Source organism: Centropristis striata, chromosome 23 (genome assembly GCF_030273125.1).
Source record: "Centropristis striata isolate RG_2023a ecotype Rhode Island chromosome 23, C.striata_1.0, whole genome shotgun sequence".
NCBI classification, from domain to species: domain Eukaryota; kingdom Metazoa; phylum Chordata; class Actinopteri; order Perciformes; family Serranidae; genus Centropristis; species Centropristis striata.
In genome coordinates, this window is record NC_081539.1 from 16289638 (window position 1) to 16304976 (window position 15339).

At 39.9% G+C, this 15339-nt stretch overlaps 1 protein-coding gene across 2 annotated transcripts in view; it reads right to left on the reverse strand.

Moving 5' to 3' along the window:
- ctdspla (CTD (carboxy-terminal domain, RNA polymerase II, polypeptide A) small phosphatase-like a) overlaps positions 1–12280 on the reverse strand; it is a 38594-nt gene extending 26314 nt beyond the window's left edge. For both annotated transcript variants that reach the window (XM_059327154.1, XM_059327153.1), the window contains exon 1: positions 11578–12280. In XM_059327154.1, coding sequence (XP_059183137.1) covers positions 11578–11653 — 76 coding nt within the window. In that variant the 5' untranslated portion in view covers positions 11654–12280. The remainder of the gene's footprint in view (positions 1–11577) is intronic.
- Positions 12281–15339: the final 3059 nt, after the last annotated feature.

A 15339-nucleotide genomic window follows, 5' to 3' on the forward strand; every position in this document is an offset into this window, starting at 1 on the left:
TAATACTACACTGTTTAGGTTTAGTGTTAATGGATTCACAGATTCTTTTGTCCAAAGTAATTTCCAATTTTTACATAACTAGAGGCCAGTTCAGTCATCACTTTTCCCCACCAGCGCTTCAGTCACTCTCTCCTTTTGTTCAACCATTATTGATTGTTTCCACACATTCCCACCAAGTAAAGCAATGATAATTACAACAGATCGGCTTCCAAAACAATATTTAAACCAAAGAGCATGTGTCTGCTCACACACACACACACACGGACACACACAAGGCAAATCCAAACAGCTGAGTGGAGTTGGGTAGCATCAGATGAGCTGAGCCTGACACTTCGGCCTGTGTGTTTTCTCTGTGCCGTGGTCCTCGGTGGGTTATGTGTGAGGCCATGAAGGCAATAATAGCACAGTATGATAAAATAAACTCCCATTAAGCCTCCTTACTTCACCACACAGGCAGCTGAGGCCGGGGTGAAAATGAGGTACTGTACACTCGATCTAGCAGATGCCTTTAGTCACACTGACTGACCCTCAGCTGCCCCTCTGGCTGCATTTCCCTACTTATCCGGGAGGATTTATATATTCATATATAAATATATATATACATCCTACATGATCTTATGTAACTGACATTCAATCCATATCCCTGTTCAATTTGAAGTCAGGACACGGTTTGCTGAGATTTAAACACATAAACCACTTGGTTGGCACCCATGTCGTCCTGCAGGGTACTAACACTGCTGCTGCTGCTGCTGCTGTGAACCCTGACACAGAGATGTGGGCGGGTCTGCCCTTGCGTTCTAGTCTGAGCTGTACGGCGGTGTTGGGCGCTGCTGTGGTGGTGGTGCCATCCTGCCTTCAGCCCCCCAGGGGGGACGAGGGCTGCTGCTTCTCGAGCGCTCGGCGTAATGAAGGAGATGACAAGCGCGGGGGGATTAACCCACTGAGAGCTCAGGGAGAAATAATGAGGGAGATCTGACTATTCTGCCGGAGTTACGCAACCGGCAGCAACACAGCCCACGTTGTTTGGGGCTGCGGCGGTTTTATTATTTATATATCTTTTTATATTCTCATCTACAACTGTGCGCGCGATGCCAGAGGCTCAGTGACTGATGGGAAATCCTCCTTCGCCTGACTGTTGGTTAAAAAAACGTCAGAAGATTTAATGTCAGATGAAATGAAAGGCCTGGCTTCTGGCTTCTCTTCAATATGGACGCGCTCGTACACTTGGCGACCTCAGAGACGCTGGCCAAGCAGCTGTAAAATTGATCCGGAAAGTTCATCCAGTGAGCGGAATTTAAAGAAGACGTCCAACAATTTAGTATCGATCTTCCGTAAAATTCGGGAACTAATAAAGAGACGGATGAAATTGAGTGATCAAAATTGAAGCAGTGGAGGCCTAATAGAGGTCACGCTCCAAAAACACTGGATCTTACATTTCCACCAATGAAACCAACAGCATCATTTAAATAAAACTCTCCCTGTCTAACTCCGCAACTCCAGTCTGCAATCATTTATCACTATGAACAAAATCTTGATTGCACAATCTAATGGCTGCAAAATAATGACACCATAAGCCTGGTTTTTACTATGCAATTCTTTCTGATCTCCCAGGAAAATGAAGGCTCCATTTGCAGCACAAAGGAAGAGAATATTGTTCAAATCGCACCTATATATGAAGGTAATAAAATAATAACACAGAGGCTTCTGTAGTCTGAACAAAGAGCAAAAACTCTTTATTGCTTCCTACATTGTCAACACCAGGGCATTAGAGTTTAACTCAGTTTTTCACAATAAAAGCCATTAAAGACATACACTGCTTACTAGACAGTATTTCGCTAGGAGGCTACTCAACAAAAAAGGCTTACAGTAGCTAACCCCAGGTAGCAGAAATGACGGACAATGGAACAACTGACAACTGGGTCAATTAGAGCAGGTAAAGAACAAAATCTTCCTACTTATTAATACTACCGGGGCGTGAAAAGGTGTCCCCTTCCGCTTTAACCAGGTTTTTCTTAACAAAACAAAAAACGGAGAAATCCTGATGACGTCACAATGACATCATCAAGGTTGTTTTTTTAACATTACACAACTGTTTTTTGCAGACTGACTCCCAAGTAAACTTACCATGGTGTGAGCTGAGCGCCTCTTTAAGTTTTCCTCTGAAATAAAAAAATCACTCACAAATGTAGCAGGCATCAAAACAACAAATTGCCTGTTTTTCAGTAAATCAGATCCATTAAAACGCTGTTTGCTATGAATGGAGAGGAAGCTAACAAGTAGGTCATGTATTTTTGTGTGTGTGTTGGTGTGAGCATGTGCGTGCCCTGCTTGTGTATTGCTGCTACAGTTTCCCATGCCTCTGCTCTCTGAGAGGCGTTCAACTCTACATTTCCACCCACACCATGTCCTACTTAGTGCCCCTTGAGATTCACAGCTAAACAGTATTCACCTTTACCTCTGGAGAGGGATGAAAAAATGCCTCTCTTTGTGTCTTTTACACCCTCCGTGCTCGTGTATTTGCTTACCCCTCGCTTGTCTATTTAAAAATGTATAAACCTTTTATGCTCTTCTGTCAAATATCTGACAAACTGGCACGCAGCATAATTCAGGAAGGGTGACAGAAAATCGTTATGGACAAAACATGATCTCCCTTTTAGATAGCCAATTACTGGTGATGAATGCCAGGCAGAAGAGGGCAAAATATGCAGAAAGGCCATCCCCTTGTCAGAACCAGGCTGGGTACCTGGCCGAGACACACAGATGCTATAAGAGCACTTTCTCCTGCCCCTCTTGACACACATACACCTCCACTCTTTCCTCCTTGACCCCTACCTTTCTCTGATTGTATTGATCTGTTTTGACAACATGCATTCAGCTGGATGGATGCTCAATTAATCCTAGCTCCTGTCCTGTCCGAGTCCAACAGCCCCGCTCGAAACAGGCTTTAGAACAGCAACAGCATCCGCGGCCGTGTGGCAGCCAGTTCTTTAGCTCCGGAGGGATTGTGGCTTTTGGAGCATTAATAATAGTCTTCACTCATTCATGGCCATTGAACGCCAATGTGTCAAGATATACAGGAAAAGGCATGAGTGATGTAATGCCGCAACAATCCTCCGCTTTTAAATCGAAGTACGACAAGCATGCACCAGAAGATTGTCCCTCGTTTGTCTTCTGTATTCAATTAGATGAAGTTTGAAGAGATAAAAGTCACTGACAGCTGCAGTCAATTAAGCTAAAAGCCGAAAATGGACACAAGATGCTCAGTATGGATGGAGTCACTCTGTTTTCCTGCACTGAAATGTATGTTTTCTCATTCAAATCAATATAAATGACATTATTATGAGTGCATTCACAACGCATCAGTACTCAGGTCGATGGTGCAGAATATCATTTTATGAAGAACCTACTTAATTCTTACTGTAATAGTCCCTTCGAAGCCCCACGCTGGACATTTTGAATTCAAGTTTGCTCCAAAACAAGCAACCACAGCGAATGAGATGCACTTGAGGCAACATTCAAACATAAAACTTTCCCACAATGCCGTCAAACATACAGTCCAAAGCACACAGACATTAAAAGAGGCCCAGAAAAACTCAAACCATGCTGTGCATGAGGGCCAACCAACAGAATAACAAAATACCTCAATGAGAGCAGAGAAATGTTGAATTTCTGATGTGCAGCAGGCACAAGTAGCATTCCTTGAAACCAGCCAATCACAAGACATTAGACGAGTGAAGGAATAATATCCCAAATTCATACAGCACCTTGACGAAATACACTCAAAATGCTTTAGCTTAAACTAAGAATTTACACAATCAAAATGCATATGCATGATAAAACTGAATGATACAAATTAGGGCTGCAACTCGTGATTTTTTTCATGAATCATTAATCTGCTGGTTATTTTTTTTTCATTTATCCTTTGGTCTATAAAATGTAAAAAAAAAGTGAAAAGTGTCCATCCCAGAATGTTTGTGATATTCAGTTTAATATATAAACCAGAGACAAGCAGGAAATGAATGATGCTGAAATTAGCATTTTCTTATTTTTGCATGAAAAATGACTTTAATGATTAATCGATTATTAAAATAGTTGGCGACCATTTTTCCAACATTTGACTAATCATTTAGTTGACTTATTGTTGTAGCTCTAATACAAGTAAGTAAAATATAATGAATGAAAAATAACATGTATTATATACAGTTTATAGACAATTTTCATATACTTCTACATAATTAATTAGCCCTACTTCCATTTTATGCTACTTTATTGTTCAACATTTTCAGGAGGAAATGTGGTGCTTCTTAACATAAAAGACAAGGCTATTGATATTCTATTTTTTTTCTTGCATAAATCCCTTGAAAACAATGTTTATGTTTCTATTAATTTATTTATTTATTTTAATGGCAAAATTTACAGAAGACACTTACAAACTTACTTTACTTCACAACTGTTTTGACAATCATACATCACAACAAACTTAAGAGCTTATATGAGAGAAAGGAACAAGCTAGCAAAAAAAGAAATACAATTTCAAGATGATGATGACCATGAGATTCACCATCAAAACAGCCATCTCCATCTAAAATAATCTTTAACATTACTTTTAGGGCTTTTACTACTTTCACCCTACCCTGCCTCTGCCTAAAGCATTTTGGTTGCTGCAGACAGTCATAAAACTATTGTTACTCTACTGTTTTTGTGCAAACATATCTCAAACTAATATTGCGTAGTGCAACTGTTTGGGAATATTTTCGGTGAGTTAATTAGTGCACTGGTAGTGGAGTATTTACAGCAGCAGGACGGTGTATGTGGGACAACAATGGAGCTGGATCTGAGGGCTCTACTGGACACACATACTGGCTGCATATCAACAATACAGTCTGTGACCAAGTGAAAGGATGTTAAAGCTCTATTTTAAACTGGAAGCCAGCACAGAGACTTCAGAGCAGCAGCGATGTGAACTCTTTTCTCTTTTTTCCCTGTTCAGGCTGCATTCTGAGTGATTGTTTAAATATTCACAGTCAGTGTAGGAGTGAAGAAAGAGTCAACCCACACTATTTTCCCCCGTGGCCTCTCCGGGGACGGATTGCAGCGTGATTGCATCTCCTTCACCGTGGCTCACAATCCATAGATCTTTACAGGCTGCCTCGTAATTAAGGGCCACTTTGCTGATTTTTTACTCTTTATTGTGAGCGGATGTGAAAATCTGACATAAATCTTACGAATGCATTCTGTGTCACAAGAGATAAGACTCATTGTCTCTTGGAAAAAAACTCTGTCGGACATTATTACAGTTTATCAAAAAAAATTGACATTTTTATAATATCTTGTCAGGATCAAAGTCCAGCACTGAAGAAATGCACAGAGAGGCAAAACCACAGAGCGGCTCCGCAGCTAGCAACCAGATAACTCAATAATTTTTATTTTGAGGACATTCTGATCCTAAGATTAAAAGGCTGACCTAAAACAATCTAATATTATCATTTTTAACATTTTCTTTTACTTTTTAATAAAGAAATATCTGTATTTGGGCGAGGTTTGTCATGTGATTGCGCAGAAGGTTAGCTTAGGTTAGCATAAATAATGGAAGTTGAAGACCAGCTAGCTGTACTTGTTGTTTTTATACCTCAGTTTCTGAAAGGATTAAACAAACAGTTTAACAATTTATTTAGAGAGCTTCGGAGGTGGTAGTTGGACAGAGCCAGGCTAGCCCTTTCTCTTGTTTTAAGTCTTTAGCTAAGCTAAGCTAACTGTCCCTTGGCTAATGAATACAGCCAGCCAGTGGATCACCAGCACCTTATTTTGGAAAAAAATATGTACTGTAGTCAACATGAAGAGAGAAATATCTTTTTGAATCTGTTTGAATTGTGCCATGATTACTCATATGCTTGTCAACTAAAAAAAAGATTTTTAAAGTGAAGAAAGCCACATTGTCCTAAAATTATAAGACTGTGGAATTACCTCAATAGAAAGACTACAAAAGGTTGCGGAAGTAACCTCATATTTTTCTCTTGCTGAAGCTACGATGTCTGTTTGTTTCATACCGGGAAACTCAAACGAGGACCAAGTCTTCCCAGCTGATAAAAGACCAGGAGTTGTTGGAAAACACAAAAACACATCCAGTAAGGTAACATTTGAAAACGTAAGATGCACCAAGGTCATGTTGGTGATCTATATTTTGTGCAAGAAGACAACAAGTTCACTAAGCGGTTTCATGCACAAACTAAATGGTATTACAACAACTGCAACTTTATTAACTGGCAAAATTATCATTTGAGTTAACAAACATTACATTTGTAATTCTCACAATTCAAACAGGATCAAAATTTTTTGTCTCGCCCTGTTGACTACCGTTTCTATAATAAGGTCCAATGGGAGATACGACAAGTGGAGGGACTTCGCCTCTCTATAAATGAGTGGTATCAAATTTCTCATCTAACTCTGCATAAAAAGGAAATGAAGGTGTCTCCCCAAAATGTCAAACTACTACTTTATTAAATAAATTCTGAGTTGGCAAAAACATTAGCTTCCCTAATATCCACATCAATATTATGGCTTTTTCTCTTGACAGTACTTTAAAAAATGCTAACCGCCAACACCTTTTTTAGATTACTGGCACCAAGAAGACATCATAAGAGAGATATGAACATAAACTATGATTTTAAGGCATTGTTTCCAACTAAAAACCAAGAGACGGATCCATCATCAAGCCCCTAAGGGAGCCACTACTTATGATTGACTGTCTATGAGCTCATACATAATGTGGAATTCAGTGTTGGTTAGTCCATTGTGGCTACTTGCAACACCAAACAAGCTCTGCACAAAGCAACAACAACATGAAGTTACTGCTGTAAAAGCATTTCATTGCCTCTAGTTGTGCGACCAAATGAACGTAAAAGACATAAATTAATACAATCCCCCAACTTCCACTTCAGGCATGTTCATCCACACACTGAGGCCGGTCCCGCACATAGTTAACAAGCTTATCAGTCAAGGGGCTTAGGCTTGGAAGAAAAACATTCAACTCTTCCCAATCAGCTGCCCAGTATGGTATTGGACTAAAGTAATGAAGATGTGTCCAACACTCCAACACATCCCTGGAGGTGCAGATAATCAGCTTTTCTGAGCAGCATTGGCTGAAATGGGCTCATAAATCTGTAATAAGGACCTGCACTTCACAGTCCAGATTTTCTCTCAGTCAAAATGGTGCACTGAATATTGACTCCACTGTACGCACATAGCAAGTCAATGCGTTTCTCAAGAGAGCTGGAAGGCTTGTGAATGACATGCTGTATGCTCAAAATATATCTCAGAAATCTACCAAGTAGTACTCGCTGCGCCACCTATGTGCCGAGTGAAAGATGGTAATCGTCCTCTACCCAACACTTGAGTGGGGCTGTGACAGCAAAGTGCTGCACACAGCAGTGGCAGGTTGTGCCAGGGACTCCGGGGCAGCCAAAACTCACAGTAGCTCTCCTCGCTAACTGTGCCGCACACACCCCTGCAGGTGTGGTCCACACATCATAAACACTTTATTAATGTACAGCAGCGTGTTCCAGGAATAACCTCAAAAGCCAAGTGTGCATGAAATCAAAGGCCTTTTTTTAGATTAAAATATAATTACAGCTTCAGTGTTTTCTTTCTCATTTTCCCTTTTGGCAACGGAAAGATTTTTGCCTATGAGGGAATCCGTTTAACGTGCCATAAGTATACTTAAACTCCCCCTTGCCTATACTTCTACTGAAATTATATATTTCATCACAATAAGACACGTTCACATGTAGTAGGACAGACTGTTTTTAAAAGGCTGGAGGTCAATGGGCTCTGTGACAATGTCTTGCTGCAGCCTTGAGCTGCCTATGCAGTAATGACAGAAGGGTTATTATGTCTCTTCAGGAGAATGCATGGTACTTCGCCTAAGCCAGGAAAACCATGCATACAATCAAAAGAAAATTATGGCTTGTTTGTTGTTAAGTCTTAAAAAAGCAAACCATTTTTCAGGGTAAATTCTACACAACTATTAAGCCTTGTGTAAGAAGCAGAAAAGACAAACACATTAAAAAAACACTTAAAGAATAAGACTGGTGATAATCCATATTTATCTTATTCTGAAATCCTATTAAAAGAGCAAAACCAACAATTAACTGATCTCATGAAAAAGTGTTGCTGATATAACTTGTTTCTCTATGTCATAGAGCTCCATTTTACTGGGTAGCAGGTTTTTCATTACCATAAAACATGCAAAATGCAGTTTCTTTTGAATCAATCCACAAAAACCCTGCTAATGCTGTTAACATAAACACACTAGATTTTCAACTGTGTATTAATCCGCAGCAGAAAATAGTCCCCAACAAATTCAATTCACAATTAACTCCTGAGTAATCTTTGCTAAAAATTACAGTGCCCTGCTTATTTTTTTTATATGACACCTCTATCTATGTTATTAGTAGGAAAAAATGGGCTTTGGATTGAAAGTGCATTAAGAGAGTATTTTCTATTGCTGCAACAAACTATTTGTATTGTTACAATTACCCTGCAGGTTATTTTCTTGATTGTTTCACAAAATGTTTGAAAACAGTGAAGAATTATAATACATTCCAAGTTGAAGTTGATGTCTTTAAATGTCCTGCTTTGTCAGTCCAAAACCCAAAAATATTCAGTTTATTATGATATAAAATAGAGAAAAGCAGCAAAACTCCAAATGAGAGGTTGAAAACTGCATTTTCTGCCATTTTTGCATGAAAAACTACCAAAATCATTAATAGATTATCAAAACAGTTGGAGATGATCTTTCAATCGATCAATTAGTCAGCGAATAATTGCAGCTCTATCCAACTCGCTCTAACAATATATGTGTGTGGTAAAGTACATGAGTAGCCCAATTATTAGAAAAATGAATTAGGCGTCAAGCTGGAACTCCAGTACTTCAAACACATAATCTGTTTCAGACTTGTCACTCTCACCGCAGCAGTGAGGAGCTAAACTCAGATTTGACATAATCTGATTAAGTTAAACAGCTCGTCCATTGATACCTGACGGACTGTGAAGTTATCGGAGCAAAGCCTCAATGATTTGCAGAGTGAGACAGAGGCTGGCCGCCCCGTGACTCCCTGTGCATTGTTAGTCCAGTCATTACATTTTGTTGCATCAGATCCTGAAAAGTCTGCCAAATGAAAAGCCTCATTTGGGTTTGGAGGGAAGAAACACTTTCTCAGCCCTCTATGTGCTGGTAATGTGAAATATCAGGCTTTAAATTAGCACAACAGTGTTGGTTTGTCTAAAAAAAAAGACATTTAGATCCAATTCCTCAGAATGATCTATTTGATCAAGAAAAAAAAGCTTGTATATTCTCCAAAAGTACTACATAGTTGACTTTGTAGCAATTGATGTGGTCCGTCTGAAGAAAGAAACCACCCACATTATGATTCCAACCCTCACCTCATTTAACATAATCCATAATGCATAAAGATATAATCTCCACCTGACCAAGAGTCTGAAAAAACTTGGCTCTAATGAGTTACTACGTCTTTGCTTGGAATGAAACTGATAGGACTCTGAAAATAGCCTGGCTGTGCTCTGAAATATTCAGCATGTGAATGTGTGTGTGTGTGTGTGTGTGTGTAGTCATTTGTGGCCTCAGTGCAGCCCGAGCAGGTCACAGAGTAACTGTCCTGGACAACAAGCGCCGTTTGTTGTCTGCTTTGACAGAGCCAGTAGTGAAGGGCAGGGACTCCATTCAGGAAGCTCCCTGTGGTGGTACTTTGTGTGTGTCACAGCAGCCGTTTTGAATTTGTGTGTGTATGTGTGTGTGTGTCCTCTCTGGTCAGCGACCGACCCTGGATTTTATCCCGCCAGATTAATTGCAGGATTTCACATGTCATCTGGGACTTACTGTTCAAGATGAGCAGGATGTTGCAAGACAAGAAAGTGTGGGAACTCTGTGCCAGCGATTAAAAACGTGCTAATAAAAAACGTTTTATTTCTCTTCTGACAAATTTCCTGGATGATGCTACTTGAGCTGTTGATGAAGCCGAGTGTTTGCTGTTAATGATTGCTTTCATTGATTTGTTTATGACGGTTTTAATGATCAAGGCGGCACCTAGAGATTACAGGAAGCTGATTAGGAAAGAAATATTGGGGGTAAATAAATCACAATTGATCTGATCGGCATGATCATGCAGGTCCTGAAGGGAATGAGACAAATAAAGGTTACGACTCATCTGATGAGGAATAATATTCGTCTCCAAACAAGTCCAGATCATGACTGCTGGCCAGGAGGTCAATCAGTCTTCATGCCTGTCATGGTTGCTCAGCAGAGGGAGATGCAGGAAGGTGACCTTTTCCCTAACAGAGCACTGGGTGTAGCAGGAAGTTGTGGTGCCTCTGGTCTCCAGGCACCCTGTGGCTCTGTAGGATGGGTGCTGGTGGGGGAATGTCAAGGCCCTCCTGCTGCGATCTCCCATGTACACCTGTGTATCCCACGTGTGTGTGTGTGTGTGTGTGTGTGTGTGTGTACTCAACACTCCACAGCCTGGTTTTCTTGCTGGACTCTGGCCTCTACACACTAGCGGACCCCCCCCCCCCCCCTCTTTTCAAAGTTAATGAAAACTGGAAAGCTCCTGACTCATGAGGGGGGATTTGTCGTTGATGTCATCACCACATGGCGAAGTGACGACTCTTGTGCAAAACAACAGAGGGAAAATGTGTTTTCGTTCAGCCTCTGTAATCTGTGGAGCAGCTGTTGAGCTGTTGTTTTCAGGCACTTTTTTACACATCTGGAGGTGGACATTTCTGACCATGTACACATGCGTTGACGGTTAAATGATAGTAATTGTTTTTATTATCGTCAAACAGTGTACGGGGTAGTTGATTTTTTTCTTTTTACTGTATGCACATTTGCATTTCTAAAATGGACAAAATCTGCAAAACATATGTGCATCCAATGTTTTTGGACCATAAAATATCTAAAAATAGCCACTACAACACTGATGAAGGGACTTCTATGTGCACAATTATATAAAATATGATGTGCAACATATAAAAATGTATCTTTTTCTTCATGCACTACAGCCAAACTATTAATTTCAGCCCTGATCATTGGTGCTGTTATTGATAGTATAGTATACCGGGCATTTTACAGTGCCAATGATGCATATAGGGATGTCGCCAGTGCAAAAGGAGTCGAGTACCCGCCCCCTGTAGTAAACCCAGCTTACCCCAAGCAGATATAATAATATCACATTCTAGGTCGCAAAATGTTTAAAATTTTAAATGAGGTCTGGTGGGGCTAAAATAACCCCCCAGCACTGAAGTTACAGTGCACTCCAAACATGATATATATTGACAGGCTGGCTGAAGGCTCTCTGGCTCTTTTATGTTTCTCTGCTTCAGCTCAACAATGGAGGTTTTCCGTCGATACTGTGCTGTTGAGCTCACTATCCTCTCTGCACTGAAGGCTGCAGATCAGATTTGACAGCCGAGCAATGCTAAATAATCTACGGTTGCTTGAAATAAAATTAAAATAAAAACGCTTTTAAAATTACAATCGTGTGTGCGTGTTTCTGCGCCCCTTACCTTTTTCTTGACTTGAAGAAATGCTCTCCTCCTCTTTCGGATTTGCAACCTGTGTTATTATGGACGTGTTGTCCATGGAAACGAGATGTTATGCACCTTCGGCTACACCGTTTTATTCCTTGGCAAACATTACCAAGCGCACTACAGTCCCCTGGCTGTGCACAGGCTAAAGCGTCCGCTGTTTGCACCATTAAAATCCCATTTTATTCGAAGCATGCAGTCCCATTCCCTCGGAGCTTACAAACAAGAGGAAATGTCAGCGAGAGGAAGCGTCCAAACATTTGAGTTGAGAGTCCGGTGTGCAGGAGAGACAAACAAAGCGTCAGTCCTGCATTGAAGTCGTGTGTGTCCGCTGTTGCAGGCAGCATAGCACCCCGCCTGCTGCCGCTGCTGCCGCTGCTGCTGCTGCTACTGTACGCTCCGGCTCCAATCCACACACTACAATATCAACTGCGTGATACGGTTACAGTGTTTACCCAGAGATGGCGACCGTCCTCCTGCCACAGGGGCCATGCAAGCTCACTACAACAACACGCCTTCAATATTTCTATTATCCGTCTCAGTCCTGGCTGGGGAAAAAAACAGCTCTTAGTCCGCCCACAGCTCACTGTTAGCTGCTATTCATTCTTATCATTAAAGCTTTATGGGCTCGGCTCAGATTTACAGGAAATGGCTTCACATTTACTGAGAATATGTTTACAGATGTTCCAAACATACAGAAATAATTAGTGGATATTTGGCACAGGAAATACGTACGTTTTCCAAGGATTACCAGGACTTTCGAAATAAAATAAATAATAATTCTGAGGTCAAAAGTCCACCAATCCCAATAAAGAAAAAAAATTGAATTACTTTTTTTTTTTTTTTTTTTTTTTTTTTACATTTTCTATTTAATTGTTGAAATGATGGTGTTTCAAAGCCTTCCCAATAATTCCAGGATTATTTTAATATTTTTTCTGTCCACTGGAAGGATTTTGACCAAAATAAAAAAAATCTGAATCCAGCATTAAAAATGTTCAATGCTGTGAAACAATACACAGAGGACATGACCTTGGTGTCCCCAATGGTGGCTACGGCCCTGTGCAACTCATCTACCAGCAGGTCTATGTATAAGCACTAGTTTCTATAGATGAAAGACATCTTCAATGATATTATGCACATATAAAATATCTCGTTTCTCAAACAATTGTTGAAAAAAAAATCAAAGAATATTTACATTTTTTAAAGGGGTACTGCAATTAATTTGTATTTGCATTCCCATAATGTCGGGTGACTCACAAGAGAAGTAGTATCACTTTCAAAATAAAAGGACGCTCAAAGATACCTCAGCCAAGGCTCTTTTTTTGCAATGTTTCAAAAAGTAATTTGCATTTCAGTCCATGATTTAGATTAAATCCAAAATTTCATGGGTTCTTCCTTAGTCTAAGCGGCATCCTTCCATCAAGTTTTATGAAAATCGGGCGAGTAGTTTTTCTGTAATTCTGCTGAAAAACAGACTAAAAACATGACCTCCTTTTCTGAGGTAATAAAACATCCAAGTTAAGACTAATGACTTAATTAATAAGTAATTTACCAATACTAAAGATAGATCATTGGAGCCATTTTTACTTACTTTACTTTTACCATATATTAACAACTTAATATTTTAATTATCATATGTCATCATTATAATAATCATTTAAAAATTTGGTTCAAAGGCTTTCAGCCTATAGTTGAAACTTCCGAACCATTTTTCTTAATGAAAGTATGTGTACATTTTTTCAGTACCATAGAAAAGCAAATATAAATGGTATGATAACCGTTATATTGATAAAACCTGAATGGGTCAAACTCAACTAAATATGCTTGATACTACATTTCCCATAATGCAAGTCAAGAGCATCTTTTTTTCAGAGCCTTCTAGGGAGGCTAAATGTCTTTCAAACTTTATAATGCAGGTTACGGGTTAAAAATCTCGAATCCTGAGCTGAAATGACATCACTGCGACAACATCGGGGTTTTTTACTCAAGCTTTAAGAAAAGCCACAGACGTTGCACAGTGTGTATAAAAACTAGAGAACTGCCCCTTTAATCTATGTTAACATCATGTAGCCTGTTCCCCATCTCTCGAACTGATAACCACCTGTGCAGGGCAGACCTACACCTTTCACATGCACTGATGAACAAACATTATTCATGCTATTTCAGCCTCAGTGGACCGTAGAATAACAACAAGGGAGATAAAGTGGTTTTCTGGTCCGTTGCCAACAGTGACGCGTCTGAGTGTTCGTCCCTCTTCACCTTCGCTGTCACTTTAATGGAGCTGAGGCCCACACGGCCCCGACTGACCCCACCTGAGAGACAAGTGTACAGTATGATGGCATAGGGACGTGAGCAAAACAGCAGCAAGTGCAGGCTGTCATCTGTTGATGCTGCTCATAATTAGCGTGTAATCTCTCAGTCGACATGATGCTCTCAGCGTGGGTCAGTGCCTCGGCCCTGATGTTTACAATAATGTATGCGTACAATTGACACCGTGACACCGGCCCCTGAGCCACTTTACACAATCACAATCACTTCTCAGCACTTGACAATCGGTCTCAGGTTACTGTGTCGGCCACTTCAAATGCAATGACACAGAGAACGTATGTAGGCTAACCACAGCCTGGTTACTAAAAATAGATTCAACAAACCATTCCTAAAGGTACAATGAGGCTGAGAAAAAATAAATTCAACATTTACGGCAAACATTAATGTGTCAGAGCCTGTTGATTATGAATAATAAGTGCATGTGCAGCATTAATAATAATCAGATGGTATAGGCTTAAAAACCATAAAGGTGTCTGTTTAAAGTCACCCTTCAACATTGTTTTCTTAATTTTGTGCTGCCAGATTGTGAAAAAAAATGGATTTCTGACTTGAAAACGAGTTAGCCACTACCTGGTTAACACAGTGGACTATTGAGTTAGTGGATATCAAAACAGCTAAAATACAACCTAGAACCCACCAGGTATCATCTGACAATTAGTTATATTTTAAATCTGCATTTATATGCAGAGAAACAAAACAACAACCTGTACATCCGTTATCCGGATAGCCACAAGAAAGGTGCATTTGCTACTTTACTGCAAGTCACAGCCCCTGAGATAACTGACTATATGAACTACTTTTTTAAAATCCAAAATATTTGTTTTTAACCGAAACAATGCTCTATCTCTAAACTCAACCCAGTTTTTTGTTGGCTAAACGTAACCTAACAGCAATTATTTTGAGGGCTTGTCAAGTAGTAGGCTATGTGCACTGCAGATAGCTAACAAGCTAATGTAAAAGGTGAATATCAGTTTTGTATTCACATCTTGTTTTCACTGCCCTCTAGTGGCAAAAAAAACCCTAACTTTTACTGGGTCAAGTAAGTGTCCTGCAAGCAGATTAGCATCTGCAGTGGAACATTTATACAACCTGGCAACCCAAAAGTTTATGGTTGATCCATAAAGCATTGGTAAATATATTAATAAAGTAATCAGTTGCAACATACAAACTCTTATAAAGCATGACACCACAATGGCTTGACTCGGAAAGTTCTTTTCTGTCTCAACATTAGATGAAGTTGTTCCTGCTCTCAGTTGGTTAATCTCTTACATGGAAAGTGTTTTATCAAGGTTATATATTAAAAACATTCAGTTTAATGAAACCCTGAAGTAACAGACAACAACACTTAGTCGTGTATTTGTCATGTGGATGTTAGACTGAGCGCAGCACTTAAAGGCTTATTGGGGACACAGA